The 26730-nt window shown below is 36.4% G+C and overlaps 1 protein-coding gene across 1 annotated transcript in view; it reads left to right on the plus strand.

Annotated features, from left to right (window-relative positions):
* The window catches only part of SLC4A7 (solute carrier family 4 member 7), an 88267-nt gene extending 63391 nt beyond the window's left edge, over window positions 1-24876 (plus strand). The window contains exons 10-25 of the mRNA XM_031052361.2: window positions 749-895; window positions 2141-2244; window positions 3773-3947; window positions 6286-6419; window positions 6968-7213; window positions 8800-8905; window positions 10481-10642; window positions 11637-11750; window positions 12190-12351; window positions 12608-12859; window positions 13992-14060; window positions 14472-14645; window positions 14998-15129; window positions 15863-15960; window positions 17646-17753; window positions 20416-24876. Coding sequence (XP_030908221.1) covers window positions 749-895; window positions 2141-2244; window positions 3773-3947; window positions 6286-6419; window positions 6968-7213; window positions 8800-8905; window positions 10481-10642; window positions 11637-11750; window positions 12190-12351; window positions 12608-12859; window positions 13992-14060; window positions 14472-14645; window positions 14998-15129; window positions 15863-15960; window positions 17646-17753; window positions 20416-20497 — 2265 coding nt within the window. The 3' untranslated portion in view covers window positions 20498-24876. The remainder of the gene's footprint in view (window positions 1-748; window positions 896-2140; window positions 2245-3772; window positions 3948-6285; window positions 6420-6967; window positions 7214-8799; window positions 8906-10480; window positions 10643-11636; window positions 11751-12189; window positions 12352-12607; window positions 12860-13991; window positions 14061-14471; window positions 14646-14997; window positions 15130-15862; window positions 15961-17645; window positions 17754-20415) is intronic.
* Window positions 24877-26730: the final 1854 nt, after the last annotated feature.

Raw genomic sequence — 26730 nt, forward strand, 5'->3', positions numbered from 1 at the left:
TTATTCTTTTCTCTTACCTTTCTTGATGAAATCCTAAATGTATTTCTGAAAAAAATGTACCTTTTGCATATAGATTTCCTGTTTGTCTTAAATTAGGAAATTGAACTATTAAATGGAACTGACCCTGATATGAATCTCTTGTTTCAAAAAGGATACAGCAAACTGCCCAAGTGTTCTGGACAGTAAGTTTAAGAATGTGATTGAGTCGTCAGAGATCTCTTTTGAATCAAAGTGATGTCAAAAAATTAGGATTTTACTAGGCATCTGAAGTCATATGCCTAGCCCTGGTGAATGATTTTGAAGAGCTCTGGGGCAGTTTGGGCTTTCAAAGACTTAATGTTATCTTACTGAGCAAAATTAGAATGTTTCAATTCTCACTTCCCATTGAGCACCACCTGCTGAGTTACTGACAATTATTAGGGCTGTCAAGCAGAAATTCTAAGGTTTCTTTAGAACAGTTTAAAGTTGGAAATGTAGACCAGAAATTGGTCATTTTACAGTTGGCTTCTAGTCTGTTAATATGGTACTTGTACTGTGTGAGAACTGAATAGTAAAAGCTTTAGTTGCCATGTCTAATTTTTAAGGTAGGTTTTTAATGTGAAAGTATGCAACTAAAGTAAAAGCCTAACTTTTGAGGACCTTTAAAAAATATTCCATGCCTTTTAAACAATAATGAAGTGTTCCTTGTAATTACATCCTCTTTCAAAAAATCAAACCACCACCACTGTTTCTTAATTTCTTCTTGTAGGTTTTCCATGATGTTGCCTATAAAGCAAAAGACAGAAATGATTTGTTGTCAGGAATTGATGAATTTTTAGACCAAGTGACAGTCCTGCCTCCAGGAGAATGGGATCCATCTATACGAATTGAGCCACCAAAAAGTGTTCCTTCCCAGGTAATATTACAAAAGCATGCATGTAAATTATGTACTGAACGAGTAATTCAGCAAAGCATCAGGAGAGTCCCCACATTTGGGAAGAAAAAGCGGATTGTCAATTTAAGTAAAAAACAAAATAGAGAAACAAAAAAAGTGTTAATCCATTTCCTTTTATACTTTTAAGTAAGTTGTATTTACCATATTTTGTTTCATAATACTGAAACGAGTTTCTGTGAGATCCAGGAGAATTGGTCAGAAATTGTACCTTAGTGCATTCTATAAATTTGATTATTAATCAAAGAATGATCAGCAAGAACATTGTGATTCTTCTAAAAACTTTTATTTGCTTACAGCATTTATTGAAATGTTGTAATGTGTATTGGCTAGCATATAATGTTCACAGAATGTTTATGAATTAGATTAAAAACTGGATCATATTGCTCGGTTGTGGCACAGGGTTAGGGTTGGAGCTAGGGCAAAGCTGGACCTTAGGGGAATTCTGATTTCTTCCCTTCCTTCTTCTTCACAGCTGAGGGGAATTGCTGCTGCCAGGATCAAAAATGCTCTTGATTTAGAAGGTTGACATTGGTGTTGAATCCTGTGGTGGTTTAGGGGTGTGGGTGGAATGGAGCAGAATGGGTGACTTGAGCAGTCTGTTCACGAGTAGTCTGAAGCTACCACTTAACCTGTTTCCAAAATAATCAGGGTTCAGGGCTTCTTGCAAGGCAAGCTGGGCTGAGAAATTTATGAGGAGCTTGTGAGCAGCTTGCTCAATAGGGGGATGACTTCTCATTTATACTGGAATGACTTCTTATTTGCACTTCAGCTAAACACTGTGTGTGTGTCAAAAAGTGAGGTCAGTTTCTGTTGGAAGCTAGAGGCCTCTGCTTTGGAAATGATTGAGGTGGGGGGAGAAGAAACCTAAACAATTCTAGGCAGTCATGGTTGAGTCTCTACTGTGTTTTGAAAAGGTAGCCTTTTTTTCATCATGTTTCAGGGACATATTTCTTGTAGAAAGAGGGAAGATAAGGTTGTGCAAGGTACTACTAATAAGAGCTTTTGGGGGAGTTTTGTACAGTTCTAGTTGTCTGTGCTCAAGATGACTTTGGCAAATGGAGGACTGCTGATGAGCTAGGACCATGCTAAAGGTCTGGGAGGTGTGGAGTCTCTGCATGCTGTCTTTGAATTGTACTTCTCAGTATAAAGGCACTCTGAAAGTATGATATTTTTCTTTTCTTTTTCGCCCACCTTTACTGCCCCCAGGAGAAAAGGAAGGCACCTAAATTTCCAAATGGATCTACTCCTACAGGAGAGACTCTCAAAGAAGAAGGCCATCATGCTGGACCTGAACTTGAGAGAACTGGAAGGTGTGTTCACTTTCCTAAATACTAGCTACCATAAAGAAATAAAAGTAATAAACCTTCACAGTTTTTAATGGTGACATTTGAACATAAAAAAATAATGGTGTAAGTGTCAGAGTGCATCCTTTTACCTTTTCAAGTGTTGAATCCTTGCCTATAAATGCCAATCCATTTAAAGCATTTTCAAGCCTGTGGCAATGTTTCTCAACACGTTTACGAAGGATTTCATATAAGATGCTGCCTAATTTAACTAACTGACTTTAAGAGTTTGGTTTTATGTTTTAATTGTCAAGAGTATGCAATTATCATAATTGTAGCAGGAATATACAATTTTCAGTATTGGGCTAGGTACTAAAAATTTCAATTTAAATCTGTTTTCTTAAACATGTATGAAATGGAACATCAGGGATATAAAGGGGAAAAATATACTTTGGTACTGGTTATGTTTTGGATTTCGTCAGGTTTCTTTTAGATCTAAACTGAAACTGAAGGAAGTTCTTTCAGTTGACTTGTATTTTTATTCCCAGTTGGTTCTGAAATACTTGCTAAAAAAGTCCAACATTGGAAATATCTGGTTAAGATGAAACCTTAATATCTCATATGGATTAAATCGAATGAAAAATTCTGAAAAATATGTACAATGATGTTATCCCCAAAATAACGAATTTCCAAATTAAATGCGTCTTTCTCATACCTTTGCAAAGGACTTTGCAACATTTGTGTTGGTTTTTAGTATTTTGGCCTTGTTATATTGACTTTTTGCTGTTTTGCAGACAGTATGTGGAGCTGAGAGATTAATTTCTGCCCACAATTATTGTTAGATGAGACTCTTGTTTTCCTTAGGAATGGAATATTAAATTATTTTTTTTTAGAATTCAAAATAAAATCTTTTTTTTAAAAGGTGCAAATTATACCTAATATTTTTGAGTCTTGTAAATTTTTTGGAAACTGACAAAAGCTTTTTTATTTCTTGCGAGTAATTTACTCATTTGAACTGACATATGTTTTATTTTTGTATTTCCATTCTAGCATACCTCTAATACTCTAGGTGGAAGAAAACACTGTTAAAAATAGTAGACCTAAATTTATTTATGGATCTAACCATATGCATGTAGAGAATTTGAATCAGCTTACTGAAGTAGTAATATTGAAATGTGTCAATGCAGTGGTCTTGGTTGAGGCTTAGCACATTTCTTCTGTTCCTTCTTTTGAATGTTTCAAGACAGATTTGACTTGCAGCATTATTTAGGTAAAAGCACTTGCAAAGATATTTTTTTCAGTATCTAGCCCATATACAAAAATACTTAGCCAGCATTTAAAAATGTGGATAACCTGCTTGATTATATTTAGAATATTACTGAAATTGAATAGATAAGATTCTCATTTACATTTTAAACTGTTATGGTTTAATCTGGATTATGAAATAGCTAATTTGTGCTGGCAGTAGGCACTGGCAGTCATGTGTAGCCCATAGTTTTGAACTAGCTAGAATCCTCTAGTGTACAGTTTGACGAGTTTCATCTCACCTATTTAGGCTTTTTGGTGGTTTGATACTTGACATCCAAAGGAAAGCACCTTTTTTCTTGAGTGACTTCAAGGATGCATTAAGCCTGCAGTGCCTGGCCTCGATTCTTTTCCTATACTGTGCCTGTATGTCTCCTGTAATCACTTTTGGAGGGCTCCTGGGAGAAGCTACACAAGGCAGAATAGTGAGTACAAAGAATGGTAGTGGCCAGGCTTTTAGACCTTCAGAGGCAAGTCACTGTGTGCATTTGTCTCATTTATTTATACTTGTATTTGAAGAATTTACCCACAGCACTTGATTAGCCTACCCCAAAGCAGATCTTCCCCAAAAGGTAATTGCTGTGGAAAATGTGGGGAACCCATGTGAACAGGAGAAGATGCACAGTGGAGGTAAAAAAAATGTTTATCCTGCCTTATTGGATGAATGGCTTTCATGAATTGAGAAAAGGCTTGCATTGCCTTCTTTTTTGCTACGTAACATAACGAATAGAAGTAAAGGTGCACCATCCCACTAGGCCTACTTTAGGCAAAGTCAGAAGCTCAAGGTGGATAGCCAAGAACATGTACTGGCCTTGAGTAGTAGGCCTATGAGGATAATAATGTGTGCAGTGTATGGGTAGCAGTCAATTCTGTATTTAAGTAATGGACAGGATATGCATATGCTTTCACTAATGGTATGTTGTTAACTATAAAGTGGCTAAGGTTTATGAGCAGAAAATACTCTTCATTGTAAATGACTTTAATATAAACCATACACATACAGAATTTTGGTAGTGTTACTGTTGGGCAGTAGATAACTTTGTTTTTAGGGGCAGGGAAAGAATACTTAATTAATAACTTAGTGTTTTTATACTTAGTATTAATAACTTTGTATTTTTGTCAATTGGCTTGTGAGTTAACTAGACTGAAGTGTATTTTCTGTTTGTAAATCTGTCATGAGGAAACAAGGCTCTGTCCTCTTGGGGGAAGTAAGGATATATTTAGACATGTCCTTTACAAATTTAAGGTTCTAGTAAAGCTTATGATGCTATAAAAATTATTTTGATACTTAGATCAAGTTCTTTAAGCTTGTATTATATTCAAATTTAGTTAACTGTTATGTCTCTTTCAAGTAGTGCTGTTGACTCAGATTTTTTGTTTATTGATGTAGCACTTCAAGCTGATAGCAAATGCTAAAACAAATTATATTGTTCCATGTTCTGGTTTTGCCACTGTAAATGTAGGAATGGTTATCAAAATATTGATGTAACTTTTGACAGTGCTTTATGTATAATTATGAACATATGCTCCTTTTAAAGCTTGATTCTTAAACACCTTCTTTCTTTTAGCTATCTGGAATTGTTTGCGGGTTTGTTGCTGCCTTCAGATACTTGGTGTGCATCATTGAATATAAAATTTAGTTACTGCACACACATGTTCAAGCACAGTAGCTGACACTGTAAGGTACACAGTTTGTCTTTGAAACCTTCCCTCACATTCTCAGAGGTCATCACCTCCACAGTACTCCTGTCTCTGCCACCCTGATCGAGAACCCCAAGGTTAATGCATTGACTGACCAAAAGCACTAATTCACAGGTAGTAAAACAAGAGACTGTGATTATATTTATATTTTTTTTTCCTAATGTAATTAATAAAGGACCTACATTTTAATTTTTAAAAGCCCCAGTACACCAAACCATTTTGCCCTGTTTTAGATCTTTCCTGGTTTGGAGCTTAACTTTGCATAAATACTGTTTTCTTAGGCTTGCGTAATTGTAAAATAGCAAACACTTAAAAATTCCACCAGGAGCCCTTTGATCTGTAATCCGTGACTTCTCATAATTATAAGTAGTGTATTTAACTATTTTTGAGTCATTTTCATATCATTTTAGCGTCTAAAAAGTCCTGCCCTTCTGTTTTGAAGGTGCAGCGTAACTTCTTTTTAGCAGAAAAGTGTTAAAACACCTAAATCATGAGCTGAAGTATCTTACTTCAGTGAAAAGAAAATGCATTACCAGGAGGGACATTGTTTTACTGCTCATTATTTTTGGTGTCATGTATGCATAAACTAGTATTGTTATGTAGCTTCCCCTGCACTTCCACCTGTCGAGTTTCTTTCTTTTGTAATGCTTGGTTAATTGATGCAGGTTTTAGTACAGGTATGTTGCAATATATTTATTTGTTTTCTTTTCAGAGACACATTATTCTTTCTGTAAACTACATGTTGAGTAACTTTTATTTTCTTAATTTGTGGTAATTGTTGGTATGTTTTTCCTCCATAGCTGGCAGGACTAGTAACTTGTTCTCATGGTTTTGGATGGCTTTATGTTTCTCAGGGACTGAAGTTTGCAAAATCTTTTTTTCCATGGTATTGTAACTGCTAAACTGTGTTGTTATTTTTGTCTCAAACATCAATATTAATCGCAATGTTTTTACACCTTGTTTCTAAGTTAACACATCTTAAAACTGTGTTTATGCAGATGTGATGCTAAATGCTAACCTGAAAGGCAGCATAGTTACAGCAGTTTCTTTTCCCCCAAACAGAGTGCAATAGAGTCTCTCTTTGGAGCCTCATTAACTGGGATTGCCTATTCTCTCTTTGCTGGGCAACCTCTTACTATTTTGGGGAGCACCGGACCAGTTCTAGTATTTGAAAAAATATTATTTAAATTTTGCAGGTAAGTGATGTTTGTGTTCTCTTGATGCACTTTCTAACTTGCTAGACTGTTACGGTAGCTTTAATTGAAAACAGATGTGTGTTAGAAGTGGGTGTCCATGAAGATAAAAATGTAGTGTCAAGAGACTGAGAGATGGATGGGGTTTGGCCAATCTGTGAGGCACTGGTGAGCCTTGATGAGAAAATGAGTGAAAAGTAGTGGCTAGGACTTAAAAGTTATGTTCTAGTTGTGTTGAGATGCTGGCTTTGGTTCTGCAGGGGTAAACAGGGGTTGATCTGCCTTCTAGGAGAAAAACATCTAAGTAATTCTAGAAAGGTCATTCCCATGATGCTTCCCAAGCTAGGTAGTTGCACCCTCAGTCCTAGAAACGTGCTGCAGTGTTGCTTTGATTTGGTGGAAGAGGAGACAGAAAAGTTTCTGCTTCCTTGAGATCTAATGTCAAGGATGAAGAAAGTAGTGACTACCTCTTGAGCTTGGCCTTAGTATCTGTTTTCAAATAGAATGTGACTTTTGGCTCAGTTAATACTTCTGTTTCTGTCTTCACACAGGGATTATGATCTTTCCTACCTCTCCCTGCGAACTAGCATTGGTCTGTGGACTGCATTTTTATGCATAGTGCTTGTAGCCACAGATGCCAGCAGCCTTGTGTGTTACATCACTCGATTTACTGAGGAAGCTTTTGCAGCGCTCATATGCATCATATTTATTTATGAGGCATTGGAAAAGCTCTTTCATTTGGGAGAACTGTATGCCTTCAATATGCACAATGACTTGAGTAAACTGACTTCATATTCGTAAGTACCAAGTTTCTGTCTGTTAGTGAAATATATAATGAAAATGTTTGTAGCACAGAGACACACCATTTACTAAACTGCAATGTGTGCCTTTCCTAAGAAGGGTAGGAGGAATGCTGGGGGTGGTATGGGCATGAGAAACCTCAGAAAAATTCTATTCAGGATGATGTGGATTGTATTTTCTGTGTTAGCTCTGGGTGGTTGGAAGGGATAAGGGGCTGTGACACTGCCTGCTTGAATTGTACCTTTATTAAAGGTCAGTCTGGAGATTAGATCAGAACAGGAGTTCTGCCTTTCCACTTCTAGAAATCATGATAGTTTAGTTGACCTGGGTGAGGATTAATTCCAGGTAGCTGAGGCACGGAGAGCTTCTGCAACTTTCACATTCTATACACAAGCTGTATAAGTTACTCTGTTTGCAACTACCTCATAGGAATTACTGCTTTCCAATCTTTTATTTGTTTTTGCTGTTACTTCAGGATCTAGTTAGAAAGGAAAATATATTTGTAGAATCATAGAGTGTGGGTTTGAAGGCACCTTAAAGATTATTTAGTTCCAAACTTCCCCATGAACATTTAGTGCTTTTTCCTTCTTTATCTTCACACCATCAGGATGCAAGCTTGCCCTTCTATGTTTCTTTGTTTTTTTGGTATCTTGACAAATCTCATAGAAAGAGGAGACTTACTTCTTGCTTACTCACTTTCTCTTCTACATAAATGTTTGTGTTAAGCTTATGGTTTGGTGTACTTAAATGGCTTTGATTTAATTGGATGTTTTCAAATAATCTTCAGTATGTTACATGGTTTTGGTTGGTTTGTTTGGTTGGGGTTTTTTAACTGATGTGTATGTCTGTCAATCTGTCTGACAGAAAGGACTCTGCAGTCCAAATTTGCAAACCACTGCGGTTGGGAGGGGCACTTCTAGTTGTGCAGAAACTTACCGAAAAACACATGTATGTAGTTGCTTTAAAGCTGAACAGTTTGTGCATATCTATCTTCAGTTAGCCCACTACATATACAAGAAGGGTGTCTTACTTCATGGTGACCAGTTTTGTCATGTGTAAATCAGAACGCATGCTAAATGCAAGATAAACAGCTAACTACCAACATTTTAGAAAAGAATCAGAAACTTCTAGTGCCTAATGACATGTCTGGTTTGAAAAGGAGTTCCCGAAACTGAGTCATCTGCACCAGTTTCTAAAATGAAATGGATTTTTCACTTAATCTTTTATTCACAATATGTAGAAGTCTGCATATATTATCTATTTAATTTTATTATTGGGTGTCATCCTATACAGAAACTGGCAGAACAGCCAAATAATTATGTCACTGTCTTGCCTATTTGGGTTTTTTGTCCAATCTGTTAAACCTCCTGAGCAGTTGCCTCTTTGATTCTTCTTTTCCCACCCCCCCCTCCCGTAATCGTAATTCATGTCACATAGGGAGGATCCTTATACTCTGCTGCTTTCATAAAGCTTGGGGTAAACTGTGGTTTAAACTTTTCAGGATGTTTGAAATTACTGCACATCACTGTACTTTGGCACATATGACTTAAAAGCATATACATTAATTTTTAATTCCCTGCAGATGTGTGTGTGCTGCTCCTGAGAATCCCAGCAATGAAACTTTGAGAGTATGGAGGAGTATGAATAAGTCTGTGGAAAGTATAGCATGGAGTAACCTTACAGTTCCTGTGAGTATCTAAAATCTGCATGTGTGTGTATAAAACTAAATACACAGTACCACTCTTATTTTTTTTTTCATCTTTCATCAAGAAATACTTGAACCTGGACTTTTGTCTTTAAACCTGTTTTTGAAATCTTTTATTCCTCCTGTAATGTTTTAAGCAGTCATTGTAGTTGCTCGGATCAGTGAGTGCATGGAAGTAAATGCTAAATATCATAATACACAGTAATATCATAAAATGTCTGGTTGAGGTAACCACTTGAATTCTAAGAGGCAGAACAGTCTTCTTTCTGAATGTCGATGAGATGAATAAATAAGAAATTACTTCCCTCAGTTTCCTGGAAAGTGAACAAATGTTTTTAAGAACTGAAGGTGGAATCTGCAGTTAAAATGTAGTAGCGAACACTTTTTGTGTGTTAAACATTGATATGAAACTACAATAGAATCAAATAAACTACCTAAATAATGATTGGAAGAAAATAACTACCTGGGAACTGGGAAGATAAAACAGAGGAACTGTTTGAAGGCATAGACTTGAAAAGATTTTGTGTTGTGTTTCCTAACTCTGTGTGCCTAATTCGGCCATTTTAGGATATCTAAAATGGCAGTAGATAGCCATATATGTGCTATCCTTGTGTCAGCCTAGACATTCACACTGGAAGTAGGCATTTTGCACAGAAAAAATACTGTGAAAAATCTCAGTGCATTTCTTGTGGCGCTGCTGCAGTGTTTTCTATGTACGACCAATGGCTCCTGCTTTACCATAATCACATAGAATGGCAGTTTCAAACTTAGTTTTTATATTTTTCTAATATGTATTACTTATTTTATATACCTTTTAATCCTCTGAAACATCTTTAGTCTTCCCAAAGATAAAGAACTGATCCAAGATTTGGTGGTGCTTATAATCAAAGTACATTGTTAACAGGATGAATTTTTATCTTCAGTTAAATTTTCAATATAAATTAACCTGTTCTATAGACCAGCTTGTGGCAGTGCTGCTTACTGAATTTATTGTTGTTTCCTCATAGTCTGTGTGTCTACTTTAATTCTTTACTTTGCATTTCACCAAGCCTTTTTGATAGGAATCATCTGACTTTGCTTTCTTTTTTATTCGTATTACTTACGATGCTTTTCTATTTTTTCTTCTTACAGTTGGATAATGCTCATTTTGTAAGAGTCTGGTGTTTTTTTTTTTCCTTAACTGTACTGGGACAGAACAAAGTCAAGAATAAAGCTGGGATAAACTGAGGAGATCTTTTTTTTATGGGCTTAGTCCTCAGTCTTTATTTATACATTCAATTATGTGATGCTTTGAGAAATAGAAATGAGGGTGCATATAAAGAAGCTGTTTCCTTTCTGGTATCTTCTAGCATATTTTGTCATCTTGAAATAATCAGTGATAATCAATGTGGCTCTTCTGCAACAGACAGCAAGCATTTTTGGCATTTCAGGCGGATGAAGGAAAGGACTCCCCTGTTTGTGATTGTAGAAATTCTCAAATGTGTTTTGTAACTGCAAGTTAGCTTGAATGTACTAAATGAGTAAAATACAGGAATTTAAGAAGTTTTTATCTTTGCAGGAATGTTTAGAATTGCATGGTGTGTTTCATGGATCAGCTTGTGGGCGTCATGGACCATATATTCCAGATGTTCTCTTCTGGTCTGTCATATTATTCTTTACAACATTTTTCCTCTCCTCTTTCCTTAAGCAATTCAAGACCAAACGCTATTTCCCAACTAAGGTAATTCTGATTAGACTATTTTTATCTTATGATAAAAAATTAGTATAACTTAGAGGAGTTGGATTTTCTATTTTGCTTCAGAAATTTGTACTGCGAGAGTTCTTTTAAGACCAAAAAAAAAGCAACCCAAACCAAACAATCCAAACTTTAAACAAGAAAATTAACTGATTATTCCAAAAACGAAGACAACAGAGGAAAGAAATTGGACACAGAAGATTCGGTGCTTATTCTCTATATGTTTATAACATTAGAGATCTAAAGCAGTCTGGTTCCCTATATTATTGGGTACTGCCCAGGTACCATTCGGAAAGATAATACTACCGCTAGGCTTTCCTCATCTAGCTGTACAGAACAACTTACTGTTTTTCCCAAACTGTTGACGTATGAAGGGTTCTAAGTAGTTCCTCAGGGGATTGCTAATTCTAATAGAGGCTAATATAATGATTATCCCTGGAGTGATTTACACAGCTCATTTCTACTAGCCAGAATAAAGTGGTTAGATACTTTGTAAACCTCAGCCCATTCCTACAATGTGTTTCTAATGTTTAGTAAAGTCACCTCGGATAGCCTGAATCTGTTGCAAGTTTCCCTCTCCTGTCATCAAATGTATGAATAGTGATTTGGAACAATTCAGTGCTGTGACTGAATCAAACTACAAGACACTAGCTGTGATGGTGCAGCATCCTAGTAGGGTTGAGGGGGCAGGAAGATGAGGAAGGAATTATTTTAAGTAATTCACTTCTTGCAGTAGGTCACTTTTAAGTGAGGCAGGGGGATGAACAGTTGTACAGAAGAATACTTGCCTTCTGCAGCTTCATGCTCTTCTGGCAGGCAGCTTAAATTTCAAAATAAAAAGGGAAAGTATATTTAATGTTCAGTGGGTGTAGTATAATATAAATGGACTTCACTTTTCACAGAGGAGAAAACTGTCTTTCTGTACATGCAAATTACAATGATGAAAAAGCAAGAGTTAACAGAAGTCGTTTCTTTATAGGTGCGTTCTACCATCAGTGACTTTGCAGTATTTCTGACCATAGTAATAATGGTTTTGATTGACTATCTCGTAGGAGTACCTTCTCCTAAACTTCACGTTCCAGAGAAATTTGAAGTAAGAAATACAACCTTTTAAAAAGCTGAACTTTTTAAATGCTTGCGGTTTCGTGGACAGTAGAACGGTGGAATTGTGTAGGAACAGAAATTTATCTTCTTTATTTACAAATTAGTTGATGAAGTAACTTCTTTTTTCTGTTTTGGATGTATGTCACATCTGACAGAATAGATTATGCTTTATATTATAATACCGCTAAAACGGAAGCATTCTTTTGTGTGAACATGCAAAAATAAGAATGTAATGGATTCCATTCCATATCGATATAATATTCACACATAACAGCTAAATCAGTCTTTTGGTCAAAGCTGTTGGAAAAAAATCTAAACTCATATTTAAAAACTGTTGTTTTGTTCATTTGTCGATTTGCAGCTGTTTGCAGCAATAAAATCTGTATTTTATTTTAGTAATTTCTTGTTGTGGATCTTTATTTTTTCAGCCCACCCTAAAAGACCGAGGATGGTTCATGGATCCTCTTGGAAGCAATCCTTGGTGGACACTTTTGATAGCTGCTGTTCCTGCATTACTCTGTACTATTCTCATTTTCATGGATCAACAAATAACAGCTGTTATTATAAACAGGAAAGAGCATAAGCTGAAGGTAAAAGTGATTTTCACAAAGCTCGAGTGTTGTGTAAGTCAAGTTTATTTTAAATCAGGTCCACTCTGCAAGTCTGTGAAATGTTGCCAACAGCTACTACATAAATGGATATATTGACTAACAGAACAAATACTGTTTTGTGGACACTCTCAAAAGTATTTAACGTTTTTAGTAATCATTTGTTTACCAGCTGAGTTATAAATATTGTATCATAAATCGAAAGTTTATAAAATTATTTGTTTGCTTAATTTCACAGAAAGGCTGTGGCTACCATCTTGATCTGCTCATGGTTGGTGTTATGTTGGGGGTATGTTCTATCATGGGCTTACCATGGTTTGTTGCTGCAACTGTCCTGTCTATAAGTCATGTTAACAGTCTGAAAGTTGAATCTGAATGCTCAGCACCAGGAGAGCAACCAAAGTTTTTGGGAATCCGGGAGCAGCGCGTGACAGGATTGATGATTTTTGTCCTGATGGGGTTGTCAGTGTTCATGACCTCCGTGTTAAAGGTAAAAGACAGTTGTCCCAAAATACTTTCTTTGTGCTTTTGATTTTGATATTTAGCATTTCATAATGCTACAAAGTTTTATTATGTTAATTAAAGCATACATGGACTCATTCTCAATTTGCTTTTTTAACAATAGATATTAATTGAATAAAAACAGTGGGAGATCATGTAAGAAAATGAAAGCTGAGCAAGCTAGAAATGTAGTGAGTAGTGAAGAAAGCTACTTTCTTCCACATTACCTGATTTTCTTGCCAGCTATTCTTTAATTTCTTTAGTTCCATACTTAAAACAGTTATTCTGTAGTTTTCATGTAAGTACATAAATGGAGAGAGAGAAGGAGTCTGATAAGAATGCAAAGTTATTTGAGCAGAAGCAATATAGCAGAAGAAGGAAACCCATCTAGTTTAAAAAGTGATCAGCAGAAATTACATAGTTCACTTCTCATTCTTCAGTTTCTTAAACTTCCTTTGATGTTTGAAGTGTCAAGATTATCTTACTCATTGTCATGGTGTAATAGATTTTTCAGGTTACATTGTGGACTCAGTTTGCAGTTTTTCTCTTAATTTATATCTACAGTGCCCTTCCAAAGACTTCACTGGAAGAAAAGCAGTCAGTTTAATTGGCTTTTTGCTCAGATTTGAGTAGAATCCATTCAACTTCTGCTTAGCTGTTTCAAAGCCAGTTAGTTAAAAGGAGAAATGAAAAAAACCCACACCTTTTTGTTGCCAAAATAGCAGCTATTGTGTAACTGCTTATACCTTTAAGGAACTTCTTACAAAGACAGATCACAAGTCATTCACAAAAAGGTAGCTTCTAATGACCGGTTAAGCTTAGGTAATGGGAAGATAGAGACACAGCTATAGTTTAATAATTAGAGCTACATATAAAATCTTAATAGTTGACCATTTGTGTGTTTTAAAGTATGTAAAGGTCTGAAAACAAGGAGGCATAGCAATTGTAAGCTGCTCAACGATGCATGTTTTTTTCTATGAAGGAAGTCTCAGCTTTTACAGAATTCACTTACTTAAAATACAAATTCAGAAGTAACTTGGTCAGTGTCTTTCACTAATATGGACTGCTGTGTTATGCCATGTTAATTCCACGAGTAACTGTGGGTGTTTTTTACTTCTCAGTTTATTCCAATGCCAGTTTTGTATGGTGTCTTTCTTTACATGGGAGTATCTTCATTAAAAGGCATTCAGGTAAAGTCTGATTTTAATGAGTGATTTGCTTTTATTTAACACTAAATGACACATTGCTTTATGTGAACAGCAATCAAGTCAGCCCATATTGTCTGAATAATATTTAGGATAATTTACTGTCATGTTCAGCTGTTTGTTCCTACAGTGTTGTTCCTTCACTTATCGCTTCTTTTGTGTTTACTCTTTCAGTAGTGTAGCTGAGCAACAGATTTTCTGAAATAACGTGAAATTTTATAGTGGTAATGGCAGGGAAAGAAACACAACAAAACACAATGGCACCGATACCCACCCACTTAAATGAGTATTTTATTTGGGATTAATTTACGTTTCTAGGGTCTCTTAAACATGTTTATTTCCTTCCGGAGGGGAAGAAAATAATTAACTGAAGGATGATTTTATTCTTCAATGCAGTTTTTTGACCGTATAAAACTGTTTGGAATGCCTGCCAAACATCAGCCTGACCTGATTTATCTACGTTATGTGCCACTCTGGAAAGTCCATATCTTTACAGTTGTTCAGCTCACTTGTCTAGTTCTGTTGTGGGTGATTAAAGCCTCTGCAGCTGCTGTTGTTTTCCCTATGATGGTAAGTTTTCTGTTTTACAAGTTAATTGTTTTCCAAGAGTGTGTGCATCATCCAGGATCTCTTCAAAACTTATTTGCTACTTTGATAAAGAAGGGAGTGGGAAGGAAACAAAAGAACCTGTAATACAAGTTTGGTTCACTTTTGAAACACAAGGACTTTTCATTTCCTGATAATAAACAATGCAGTTGTGAATAGCTATTGAAGGTGGAAAATATTTAACTTTGTGGTAAGATTAAAAGTAGCCCAATGAAAAAGGGCTTCAGTTAAAAATTCTGAATGTACTGAAAGTGTGTATGCATTTTTGTTCACTTAAATAGCATAATATAAATGATTCCATTATGGTTCCCTTAAGGTTCTAGCTTTAGTGTTCGTTCGCAAGCTCATGGATTTGTGTTTCACCAAAAGAGAGCTTAGCTGGCTTGATGATCTTATGCCAGAAAGTAAAAAGAAGAAAGAAGATGACAAAAAGAAAAAGGAGAAAGAAGTAAGTATGAAAACAATCAAACTAAGCATGTGTAAGTTGCTAGGAAATATTCAGTGAGACTTAAGAACTTTTAAGTGGCCTGAGCCACTACGACCTTATATACCAAATATATACTTTGAAACTTTTTCTAATGAGATTTAATGCTTGAGGAACTATTACTGGCAATTAAGTTGAACAGTCAGTTTCAATGATGCTATCATGAACTATGACTCTTATTTGTGATTTAAATTAGCAAGCGAAGGCAAAAGAAGCAGTTTTTAGCACAAAATGTTGTTTACTTTGTCTCTCATCAGGTTAAAAGGAGAGAAAAGGGAGAGGGAGAGAAAAGCAGTGGATTACGGATCTTTGCTTACATTAATCACAGAACTCTTCATCATATTAGGGACATCTTGCTCGTGTATGTTTGCAGAGCTGTAGTTAGAATAAACTGCTAGTTACAAATACTGTAGTAGTATAGCTTACATAACTTTTCCGTAGAAGCATCCCTTCACTGCACACCATCTAACTGAATTTCTCACAAAACTTGTAACACTCTTCTTCCCCACTTCCCATCTCCCCTATCTGGATAAAACACTTCTAAGAAAAAAAGCCTTAAACTGTATCTGCTGCATTCAACTTCAGGACCTATGGGGAAATGGCCTTTACCCCTATGGAAATGAACTGTCAGTATGAGAACTATTTTGATTTCTGCTTCTTAAGTGATTTTATACATTTTTTTACTTGGAATTTACAGGAAGCAGAGAGAATGCTTCAGACAGGAGACAATGAAAGTGTACACCTTGCATATGGAGAAGCGAATTTGGATTTTCCTGTGAAAAAACTAAAATACAGGTATAATAAAAATGTTGATCTTGTAAGAGTTTTTTATTATATGCTGTAATCACTTCATAATAAGCTGACTGTGTATGAGTTGGATTTTTTTTTCCCCAAGCTTCTAACTCAGCCATGATTAGGAAGAATAAAGGTTTATCTCATGGTGCAGTAGTAGCATTTTTGTGTTGCCTTGTTCCTTCAAACTGCATCTTAACTGTAAATTTACATGACCATCTTGAACAGATCAGATGACTCAATTTCGACCAGCTGTACTCAAGTCGAAGAAGCTTCCTTGGTCAGTTTTTGTGGAATACTTGTGTGTTGCTGTGCATGAAATTCTGAGTATTAAGCAACTAATAGCATCAGTTGAGCCATGTGTTTACCAGCCACTAGGATTTTTCAGAAAAAGTCCTAAATGTGCAGTTCTTCTATGGTTTATTTAAGTGAGGGCTGAAGTCTGTAATTTCTGTGATATAGGAAACCCCACCTTTACAGGTAGCTGTTTTTAGCTAAAGAGTTCATTTTCTGAAAGTAAATGTGAGGACAGGTTTACTTCCAGAAATAGAAGTGCTGGAATTTCATTGATGGGAAGTTCCTTCAGCACTCAGATGTACATACCTACCTTACTGCTTTATCCTAGTTGGGTGGTCTGTAATGGACACCTACCAGGATATCTGCTTGGTTGGCCTTCCCCCGATCTTCACCCACATTCAACCTTCTCACTTACAACATTGAGTTTCAGGTAATTGATGTACTCCCTGACTAACAGTGCACCCCCATGACCTTTTTCCTCACCTGTCCCTTCTGAAGAGCCTGTAGCCATCCATTGCAGCACTGAACTTATATGAATTAACTTAGTCATCACATATTCTACATCATATTCTACAATAGTTCAACACACCCAGAAGATGTGACAGATAGATTGCCAGCTTTTTTTGCCTCTCTAATACTAAGGGTTCCTAGGCTGAAAATACACTTTCCTACAGATCTAGAGTAATATCAGTTCTACCTTGATCCAAGTTGTTAACAAGTAGATTTTTTGATTTAGATACACATTCCTGTAAAGTGCTTTTGCCTACTCTAGGAGTAGGCTTAATCGGACTTTAGCAACCCAAATGAAGATAATAAATGCTAAAGCTTTTTCAAGAGACATTTGAGCTGCTAATTGCTCTTTCTGTAGTGCGTGTATTTGCTATATATTTCACTGTCTTGCATCTTGTGGGGATTCCTTTAGGAAAAAATGGCTTTGAAACATTTCTGTGCAGTTTCAAGAACTCTTACAGATACCCTTGTGTACATTTTGAAGTTTAAATATGGAACAAACCAGGAAACATATCTACAGACAACTTAAAATTATTCTGATTTATAAAAGCAGAATAGTGTGCTTAATTTCATTTTTTTTCTGAGCGTATTAACTAATTTTCTGAAGTTACTTCATTTCTAAATCATCTGTGCCTCTCAAGTATTCTCAATATCTTAGTGATACCTATGGGAAAAACTGTTTCAAGATACTCTGTGGTTAAGGCAGTGCTAGTGAGTTAAATTTTCACATTTTTCTTCAAATGCATTTGTAATACATGAACTCAACTTGTGGCTGTGTAAATATTGAAAGAAGGCACAATTGATGTAAATGATGAGTGCCAGTAAGTATAATGCTGTTGCAAGGTATGAAATACTAACCAGAAAGTATGTTTGTTCTTTAGCACTGATCCCTCAATTGTAAACATATCAGATGAAATGGCCAAAACTGCACAGTGGAAGGCTCTTGCCATGAGTACTGAGAATGCCAAAGTAACCAGAGCTAACCTGAGGTAGCTATAATTACTCACGGGTTTTCTAACTTCTTCTGTTTAGCAGCTAATAGTTGTACTTGTATTTCTTGAAATGTTTCTCAAAAAAATGAGCATTTGTGGTTTGTAAATCTGCATTGACTTGTTACTTTTGAGGAACTTTAATTTTTTTTTTTTGCTCTTTACTCTGAAGTGAAACAATTTCTATAACAAATTCCAAGTATTTTATTAAATATATTATTACAATTTTAAAGTTACTCTGTGTGCTCAATACAACTGTATGCTACTCTAAAGGGCATAGGGTTTCTAAAAGTTTTACTAGAGTGTACCTGAGCGTGGGAATTGTTTGATCCTGAACATAAAAAAAATACCAGTGGGAATAAAGGTAAGTCCAGAACTTCCAGTGTTGCTTTATGCCACCTGCTTTTTGTGAGTGGGTTGGTTGTTTGGCTGGTTTTAACCCAGTCCCTGTCTGGCTGATCTGTCAAAAGGAGCAAAGTAAATTGAATATTTGTGGAATATCTGCAGCTTCCCCAAAGGCTTTTAGTTTAGATGGACTGGTGTCTGTGGACTGTTTCATCACAATGCCTCTATTGCTTACTAGTTTTTATGTAGGAGAAAAAGGGAGAATGGGCCCACTTGACTCTGAAAAATAAGCTTATACAATCCTTTCATGCATCTTTTCTTGGTTGATCCCTTTCAGCCAAGTCTGTCAAAGGAAGACAGGTTTCAGAGATAGGAAATTGGCAAGTTTTGTGGAAAATAACATCTCAGTGGGAGAGTTGGATTTAAGGGAGTGTTCATACGTAATTGAGCTATCGGGTACCGTTGAGCTTGCGTCATGGAAACAGCAGTAGAGACTGGTCACTTAGCCACTTGTATACCATCTGTTTATTCATCACATGCATTGCTCCAAACTAGGCATGGAAATACACTTCGTTTTGCCCAACAGTAGGTCAACCAAAAGTAAAGAAGGAAACACAGAGAGAACATGGAGGTATTGTAATAGGAAAAGCTGAGGAGATTCAGTGCAGGCACTATTTTCAGTGACTCTTCAGCTTGTATGGTTTAAACATTTAAAATGTTTAAATACATGCCTTAAGCATTTTTAGAACCAGAGTACTACAGAAAATAGACTGTCAGGAAGAGAGGTAGCAGAAGCATTAGACAGATAACAAGATGTGTGTCAGTATATCCTTTTTTTTTTTAAGAAACCCTTGACTCTTGCTCCTGAGTAGGTTACGTAAGTACAGAATTCCATGCAGCACTAGGGAATTAGGCTTCTGACCTGTCTGCAATATTTTTTGATGTACTCAGTATACTATCTATTCTTTTATATTTTGCTGTAAGACACATCCCTTTGATTACATACCATGCTCACCTTGAGATTAGTGTGGTAAAAATTGTATCTTGGGAGAGTACTTGCTAAAACTACAAATAGAGAATAAAACCACTGGTGCTAGAAACCAGTCCTTTCAAGAGGCAATCTGATACTGCATGAATCTGGAAAATGTTAAGGCACCAGGACTTCCCTGAGCCTTACGCAATTGGTTTCTGTTTTGAGGCATTTGCAACCCTTCCTTGTATAGTGGGTGCTGGAGAAATTTAGGGATGTTCCCTCTGCTCAGTCTGAAGCAATTCCCAGTGATTTTTTCATTTCAGTTCTTTTGAGGTTAATTTGAATAACAGTCTTCATCTGATAATAAGGATAGATGCTTAGTGCTGTGGTAAAAATGGTTGTGTAGGTACTGCTGTTTTCAGATATATAGGTTTCAAATAAGACACAGTTTGAAGCAGGTGGTGTCTTTTGGAATCCCAGACAAGCCATTGTGTGGGTTGGTGTTATTTCTTAAAAATCTTACCTTTTTAAGAAAAGTACATATTTTAGATCTTTTTTTGTCTTTCTTGAACTGATGCAGGTTGCTTTTTCTTACTCACTCCACCCTCTCTAGTATTTTACAGCCTTTGTGGTGTCCAGGTACACTTTTTTTTTTCCTTAAAGAGGTAGTGCATGCATGTGTCATCTCTTCTAAAATTCATGCCTAGAGAATCCTCTCTCGTACTCTGTTCCAGTTTCTCTTCTACTGTCCTCTGACTACCTCAGGATGTTCCTTTCTGTCCTTGGATAAGCCACTGCTCGGTGGCTGTGTCCCTAAAGAGTGTCAGTGGTTCAGGTGACAGCCAGCCCATTGTCATTAGTCTTCCCCTTGAACAGACACTCATGCAGATTTCTTACTGTTATTATACGTGTGGTATCCCATTTTGAAAAGACTGTAATGTTTTCCTGATCTTATATTGTGGATAGAATTGTTTCCCTGCCCTGTAATTAAGCGATATTAATAAGAATGCCTGTTATGTATTTCTGAGTATTTTTAACTAGATGATTTTGTTTGGTTTGTCTTATTTTTAAGAAGTTTTGCAAAACACTTTCAAATCACTAGACTCAGTCAAAGCAGTGGGACTGGAAATGGATATATAGATGAGCTATTGGTGTTTTCTCTCTTTAAGCTTGTATTGTTCTGTGAATAGTATTTAACAATTATTAGATTGCAATAGAAATGCATTGTTATCAAAGTATCCTTAGGTAAATACTTTTCAGTATTCATTGTGAAGTATAAAATATTTGAAAGTTAATGTTTATTGGTGAACCAAACCTTACCTTTTCCTCTTTGCTTTCAAACAGCCCTGAAAAACCAGAAAGTGTGAAAATAAATGTGGAAGACTCACCTGTTGTGAAATACGTGGATGCCGAAACATCTTTATAGAAGTGAACCAAGGGGAATTGCGTGTATTTGTTTGTGTGTATATATATAGCTGTAGGATATTATACCGTGGAAGTGTGATTTCCAGTTTAAGGAGCATCATATATTTAATTCTGCCATTGTTTAGGGCACTGTAGATATGCTTGCATAATGAGAAGATTTTCCTACAAATGAGTGGTAATCACACTTCAGCTATTTATTTTATTGGAAATTTTATTTTCATTTTTAAATAGGAAGATTATAATAAATGCATATTTTTTTCCAATAATCAATATGCGCATAGAAGTTAAATCAGCTTTTGCTGATGATTACTGGTCCACATTGCTTAAAATTTTGCAATACCTCTGTTTATAATGTGTGCTACAGAAGTTCGTTCTCCATGCAGGTGGTTACTGCTTTTTTTTTGCAGGGTATACTTTTTTGTGTTTTCATAGAACAAATATTAATGTGCTGTTGACAAGAACTACTGTGTTTTATGTCTCCACTACATGCTAGTGTTTTCAGGATTCTGTCTCTCCTGTTTTACAGAAGTGGCCTAGAGCCCTAAGTCAGGTTAGTTAAGCCTTAAGATATATATAAAAATACCTTCTTCCATTACTTTTTTCTTCCTTTTAAATTCACTCTTGATTTCTCATTATTATCCAGTAGCGGAATGAGTGCAGTAATTGTAGTTACAGTCCCAAGTCAGTATTTATCATTCTGGACACTCCATGTTTACATGATACAGATGGCAATTTGGTCTCTAGGAAGCTACACAGGCTTACCACACCAGTTCTCTTTGAGTCTTCTGTTCCTGTCGGTACTTATTTTTTCCATCGGAATTTGGTTTACTCAGCTGTAAGACTGAAAACTTGGAGTATTTCATGTCCTCATCAAGTAGAGTTCTTAATTTTTAATTTTATTGTATATTTTACTAAATTACCTGTAGTTTAATTCTGTAATAAGTTTATGATCAGTATTTTATGGATTGGAAATAGTTTATGGTATTTGTGTGTACAGTTCTGATCTTCTCCATTGTAAAGGGCATATATGATAGCACACCAACTTATTTTTTAAACATTTTATTTATTTTAACTAGTATAAACTTTTATCATGTAAGATGGAAAAATATTCATTTATTAAAATAAATGGGATTGAGGTCTCACTGATAAAGATGCAGTTGTACTTGCATTTTCAGTTTCTAGTGTTCAGCATTATAATATTTGAAATAATGAGAATTTTATGTATAAACAAAAATCTTTATCTATTACCTGTGAAGTTTCCATTATTAATAGTTTTTTGCCTTACACTTCAGGTTTTTTGCTTTAATTTTTGAAATGATTTCTTTTACATTCTGAATTGCCACTAGCCCTTTCTGGATGTATTATAGTGGCTTTAATACAAACCTGTGCTTATTTAAAATGAAGATACTGTTTGCTTAATTCTGCTTTTGGCAGAGCTCGGAGTTTTATTGTGGGCCACATAAAATTCTCAACAACTGAAAAAAGGAGCTGATTCCAGAGGAGGGCAGAATTCATCTGAAAATGCCACTTGAGGTGGAAGACAGTTGGCTTTTACAAAAAGTAAACAATCAAAATAAGTGGAAATATTTAAAGCTAGCATTTTAAGTTACACAGACTGGTACCATTCCCTGTCAATGTAGTGTAATTAAGGTTTTTCTTCTTTACCTTTCCTTTTTTTATTTGGTTGAATTCTGAGAGGACAGTTTAAAGAAATGAAATTATAGTGTTTGGCAATATGAATAATGGTATCCAGATTATCATAACAAAGGCTCAGGTCAGTGGCAAAGCAAGTGAGGTCTGCATTACCAATTTGACCAGTCCTGAATAAGGATCTGTGTAGATGTTCCTTCATTCTCAGATGATAGCATAGCTTGTGCCTTAGCTTGAGTATGTGTGCTTTCAAAAAACACCTGTGTTTTCCCTCTAGTCAGAGATTCAGTGAAACTAGCAAATGGTTTCCCCAAACTTTCTGCATTATTTAAAAACAAACCAAAAACCAACCAAACAAAACCCAAACCCAAACAAAACTCAAAACAAAGAAATATCCCAAAAAGACCCCAAACAAAAATGCAACAAAACAAACAAACCACATCTGCAGGTCAGTTGTTGACTACTGAGTAGCTTTTGCTGAATCAAAGAGGGAAGATACTTTGGGCAGTTTATGTAGTGCTGTCCACAACACATTACTTTTGTTCTAGTCCTTCCATACTGTTTTACACTTCATGTACACAGTCCTGTAACAATTTCTGAATACCCCAAAAATGACTGTAAGCTTCTTTGATTTTTAACTTTAATGTCTGGAATCAGGGTTCCCTGATGGTGCATACATTGTATCTGGCTTCTGCTTCAGAAGGGTTAAGTGCTGGTCAATGTTACAGGAAGTAGATATTTTTCTAGGGACTCTGAATAGAAAAAAAAAAAAAAAAACAACAAACCAAAGCCCTGCAAGTCTAATCACAGTATTTATTTACTTTTAATTGTGTAGATTTTATTTATTTTTTTTTCTTAATCAGTGCCAGAAATACCATGACTTGCAAAGCAGTTTACAGTGACCTTTAGTTCTGCTGGTCTTGGTCAGTAGTATGTTACAGTTGCACTTTTCCCCCTGTATAAATAGGAGAAGATCTGGTATGAAGTGCATAAAACCCCGCTGATAATTTATGATTGACTCGCTGCTCATTTTACACCTTCTCTGCTTTAAAATCACACATAGTATTAAACAGCTAAAGATGTAGCTTACCTACGTACGATGTTTGTTACGTACATAGATGTTTGTTTTGCCTTAATGGATGCAAAAGAGCAGTGATAATTGCTGTGCACTGATTGTTTTTTCATAGGGGTTAAGCCCTGTATAAACTATGCCAATATATTTCCACTCCACTGTTAGAGGAAAATAAACAGCCCTGCACTTTCTTTAGATGCCTTGATTTCCCAGAATGGAGCATAGTGCTACTGTGTGTCTGGCTGCAGAGCCACCTCAGGAAGTCCCTCTTTTTCTCTCTCCTTTGTTTTTTTCTTTTCCTTTTTCTAACTTATTTATAAATATGAATGTTTACATAAAGTGTAGGTCTTAACCTTGACCACTCCATTTAAATTATCGTCTAAAATATTTCACTTAAAATGCAGTCTCATGTTTAAATAATATTCTACAGAGCTCATTTGTAGTATTTTCATACGTATTACAGTGACACATTTTTCATTCTGTTTACATATGCCCAGTTAATTACACTTTCTCCTAGATAATTTTGCAGCTACAACACAGTATCTTTATGATTATTCAGTGAAGTGTTCCAAGTTGCCAAGTTTGTCATTGTAAAACCTGTTAGGATAGAGTTTGGTGCCCCACTGGGGTTTTTTCTTTGTCTTGACTATTTTTTGCTACATTTAATGGAGGTTCTCCTGTAAGTTGTTGCTTCTTCTCCCTCTTTACATGGTCACTTCCTAATCTGTGCCCTTTGCAAAGGCAGGTTCAAAAGGCTGTAAGTTGGGTCTGTAACAAATAGGTGTCGTGTTGCGGAGCCTGCACCATTCTGAAGGGTTCTCTTGTACATACGTTCTGTGCAGCGTGAGATGAGCAGTTAATGACTTTCAGTTCACCAGTGTAATCTGTTAGATGAGCACCACCGTGACCTTAGTTTTCTTTTTGCTTTACATGATTAGTAATGTTTTAATTACTCATCTAGATCAAATAATCATCAAGTACAGTACCAGTGTGTGAAATAACTTTGTTTATATCAACAGTAATTTATTGTACAGCAAATTTTAAGACTAGAGGCACATGGCTTTGAGTCAGCATAAAAGTAGTGCTATAAATAAAACAAATTGCTTAATGATTTTGAGTTGATTTTATTTTGTATCATTTAGTGAAAACTCATTGGACTTTGTAGTTGGCATTGAAGTTAATCTAAAGACACTTTCATATTGAATTTAGTAACTGTTGATGTTTATTTGGAATAATGAGTTTGAAAATCAGTACTTTTCTAAATGATTTTATTGGCAAGACACATCATTTATACTATTTTTCTTTCTACTGTTGCTGATTCTCCTGAGCAAAGGTGTCTTCCAGGGTTCAGCATCTGTAGCTGAACTACATCTTTGATTTTAATACTGTTTATTTGAAATGTGATTACATACTGTACGGTTCAAAGTTTTTATGACTGCTTTTCTAATTACAATGATGTTTTCTTGCTTGACAACACAACCTAAAGCAGATGAAAACATCACTCTGAACGCAAAATCGACATTCAGTTTATACAGGAAAAACGTACTTGTCTTCAATGTGAAAGATCCAGTCTTTGTTGTTTTAATTACTGCTAGAATAAAATTATCTTTTGTAATGTTTCACAAAGTCGGTAAAAGCAATAAAAATCTACAGAACTATATGAAGGCTGTGTCTGGTTTTGTTTTAGGCAGGTTATATTCTAGGTGGGTGCTGCGGGGAGCAGTACGGGAGGCGGCCCTGCGAGAAGAGATGCGGCTGCTCTACTTCGTTCTTATGGCAACGGCAGCCGCTATCGCTAGGATTCGGCGTCGCTGTCGAACACGGCGGCATGCGATTGGTCGACGAGGCCATCTTTTTGAAGAACACGGGCTGCGATTGGTCCACGGGGCGCGGTTTAGCTCCGGCTGTCGGAGCTGTGCTGCAGCCAGGCGCGGAGCAGGGCGAGCCGAGTGAGTGGGACGGGGTGCTCCGGGAGCGACCCGCAGAGCCTCGCTGTCCCCGCGGCAGATAAACCCCCCGCGGGAGAGGAAGGGGGGGCGAAGGAGGTGGCAAGGGGAGGCTGCTGTCTTTTCATCGTGTCGCTGCTTTGTCGCGGAGTTACCGGGTAGTCACATACTCCAGCCGTGGTAAGGCTTCAAAGTCGGTGTTCAAACAGTCAAAGCATAACGTTAGCGTTTAGGAAGGTACGTAAGCGTGCACGTTGGTATAAAACACTTCGCGGAACCCAAGTCAGGCCTGCTTAGTCACGGATAAGGCGTGATAACTCCAGGGGATCTCTGTGCTTCTAAGTGATGCCCTGTCGGTACAGTGTGCCACCTGCTAACCCAGAGTGCATCTCAGCCCGGATCTCACCCAGCAAACTGGGAGTAGTGCCTCTAAAATAAGGGTTGCTTTGTCCCATCTCTCCCCCACACCTAGTGACATCTTCCCCAGCCCTGCACCTTTGCCAGCTCTGAGCCTTCGGTATTAAACAGCCTCTTCTGATTTCCAGAGGCTCTAAGCCATAGTGGTACAATTCCCTAGAAAAGTCTGCCTGGTGGCAAGGGCAGAAAGGATGGATTTCACAGAGGTATGTATTATGCTTAAGTTGCCACAGAGCTGCTCAGTAGAGCTCAGAAATCCCCTTTTTTTAATCTCTTCCCTACATCTGTGAGCTAACAGGGTAAATTTGGGCATATTAATATATTTGTAAGTTATCTGAATTTAATTTTCTTCAATAAATTTGTGCATGTGGAAGATTTCAGTTGTAGAAAACATACAGATTTCCATAGTGATTCAGTCAATAAAATAAGTAAGAAATATTCTTCAAACATTGTATGGGTTCATCAGTAGAATTTCCTACACATGGGCTGTCACCAGTTCTGGCTGCTGTGCTCCCTGGGAACAAGAGGGGAAGTGGTTCAGGGTTCCCTTTGCTTTCATCAGACTGGAGAAGGAAAAATATACCTTTTGGGAACTTTTCATAATCTCTGATGCTTCTTTTGCCATCATTTTGAGAGTATTGGAAGTGCATTTCTATTTTGATGATATTACACTGATAATGGAGTGAATTTTGATCTGACTTCACTCCCAGCTTATGGTATTAGATACATTCCTTTCTAGCAACAGCATCAAAAGTCTGATTAAAGCCAAGATCTAGCATATCTACTGCTTCTTTATCCACTTTAAGCCTGTTAACCTTCTATGTATAATTATGTAGTGGAACTCAGGCACTGGAGGGATTAAGAGAGGTATTCAAGGGTAAAACAAGCAACTAGTTGGCTTACAAATGCCCATATCCAGTAGTTATTGCTAATAAAGATTATAAAGGCTGTGAGACATCTTTTTGTTTATGGGAGTTTCAAACCATTACACTATAGTTTGTGGTGGTAGGTTTACCTTCCAACATACTTTTGTGCTTTCATTTATTTTGGGTTTTTTGTTTTCCGTCTTCTGAAGCTTTATGTGCTTGTGTCATCTGAGACAGACACCAGACTGAGCCACAAATTAAGTCTGTGGTGGTAATTCCTTTG

This window comes from Melopsittacus undulatus, chromosome 1 (assembly GCF_012275295.1).
Source record: "Melopsittacus undulatus isolate bMelUnd1 chromosome 1, bMelUnd1.mat.Z, whole genome shotgun sequence".
NCBI classification, from domain to species: domain Eukaryota; kingdom Metazoa; phylum Chordata; class Aves; order Psittaciformes; family Psittaculidae; genus Melopsittacus; species Melopsittacus undulatus.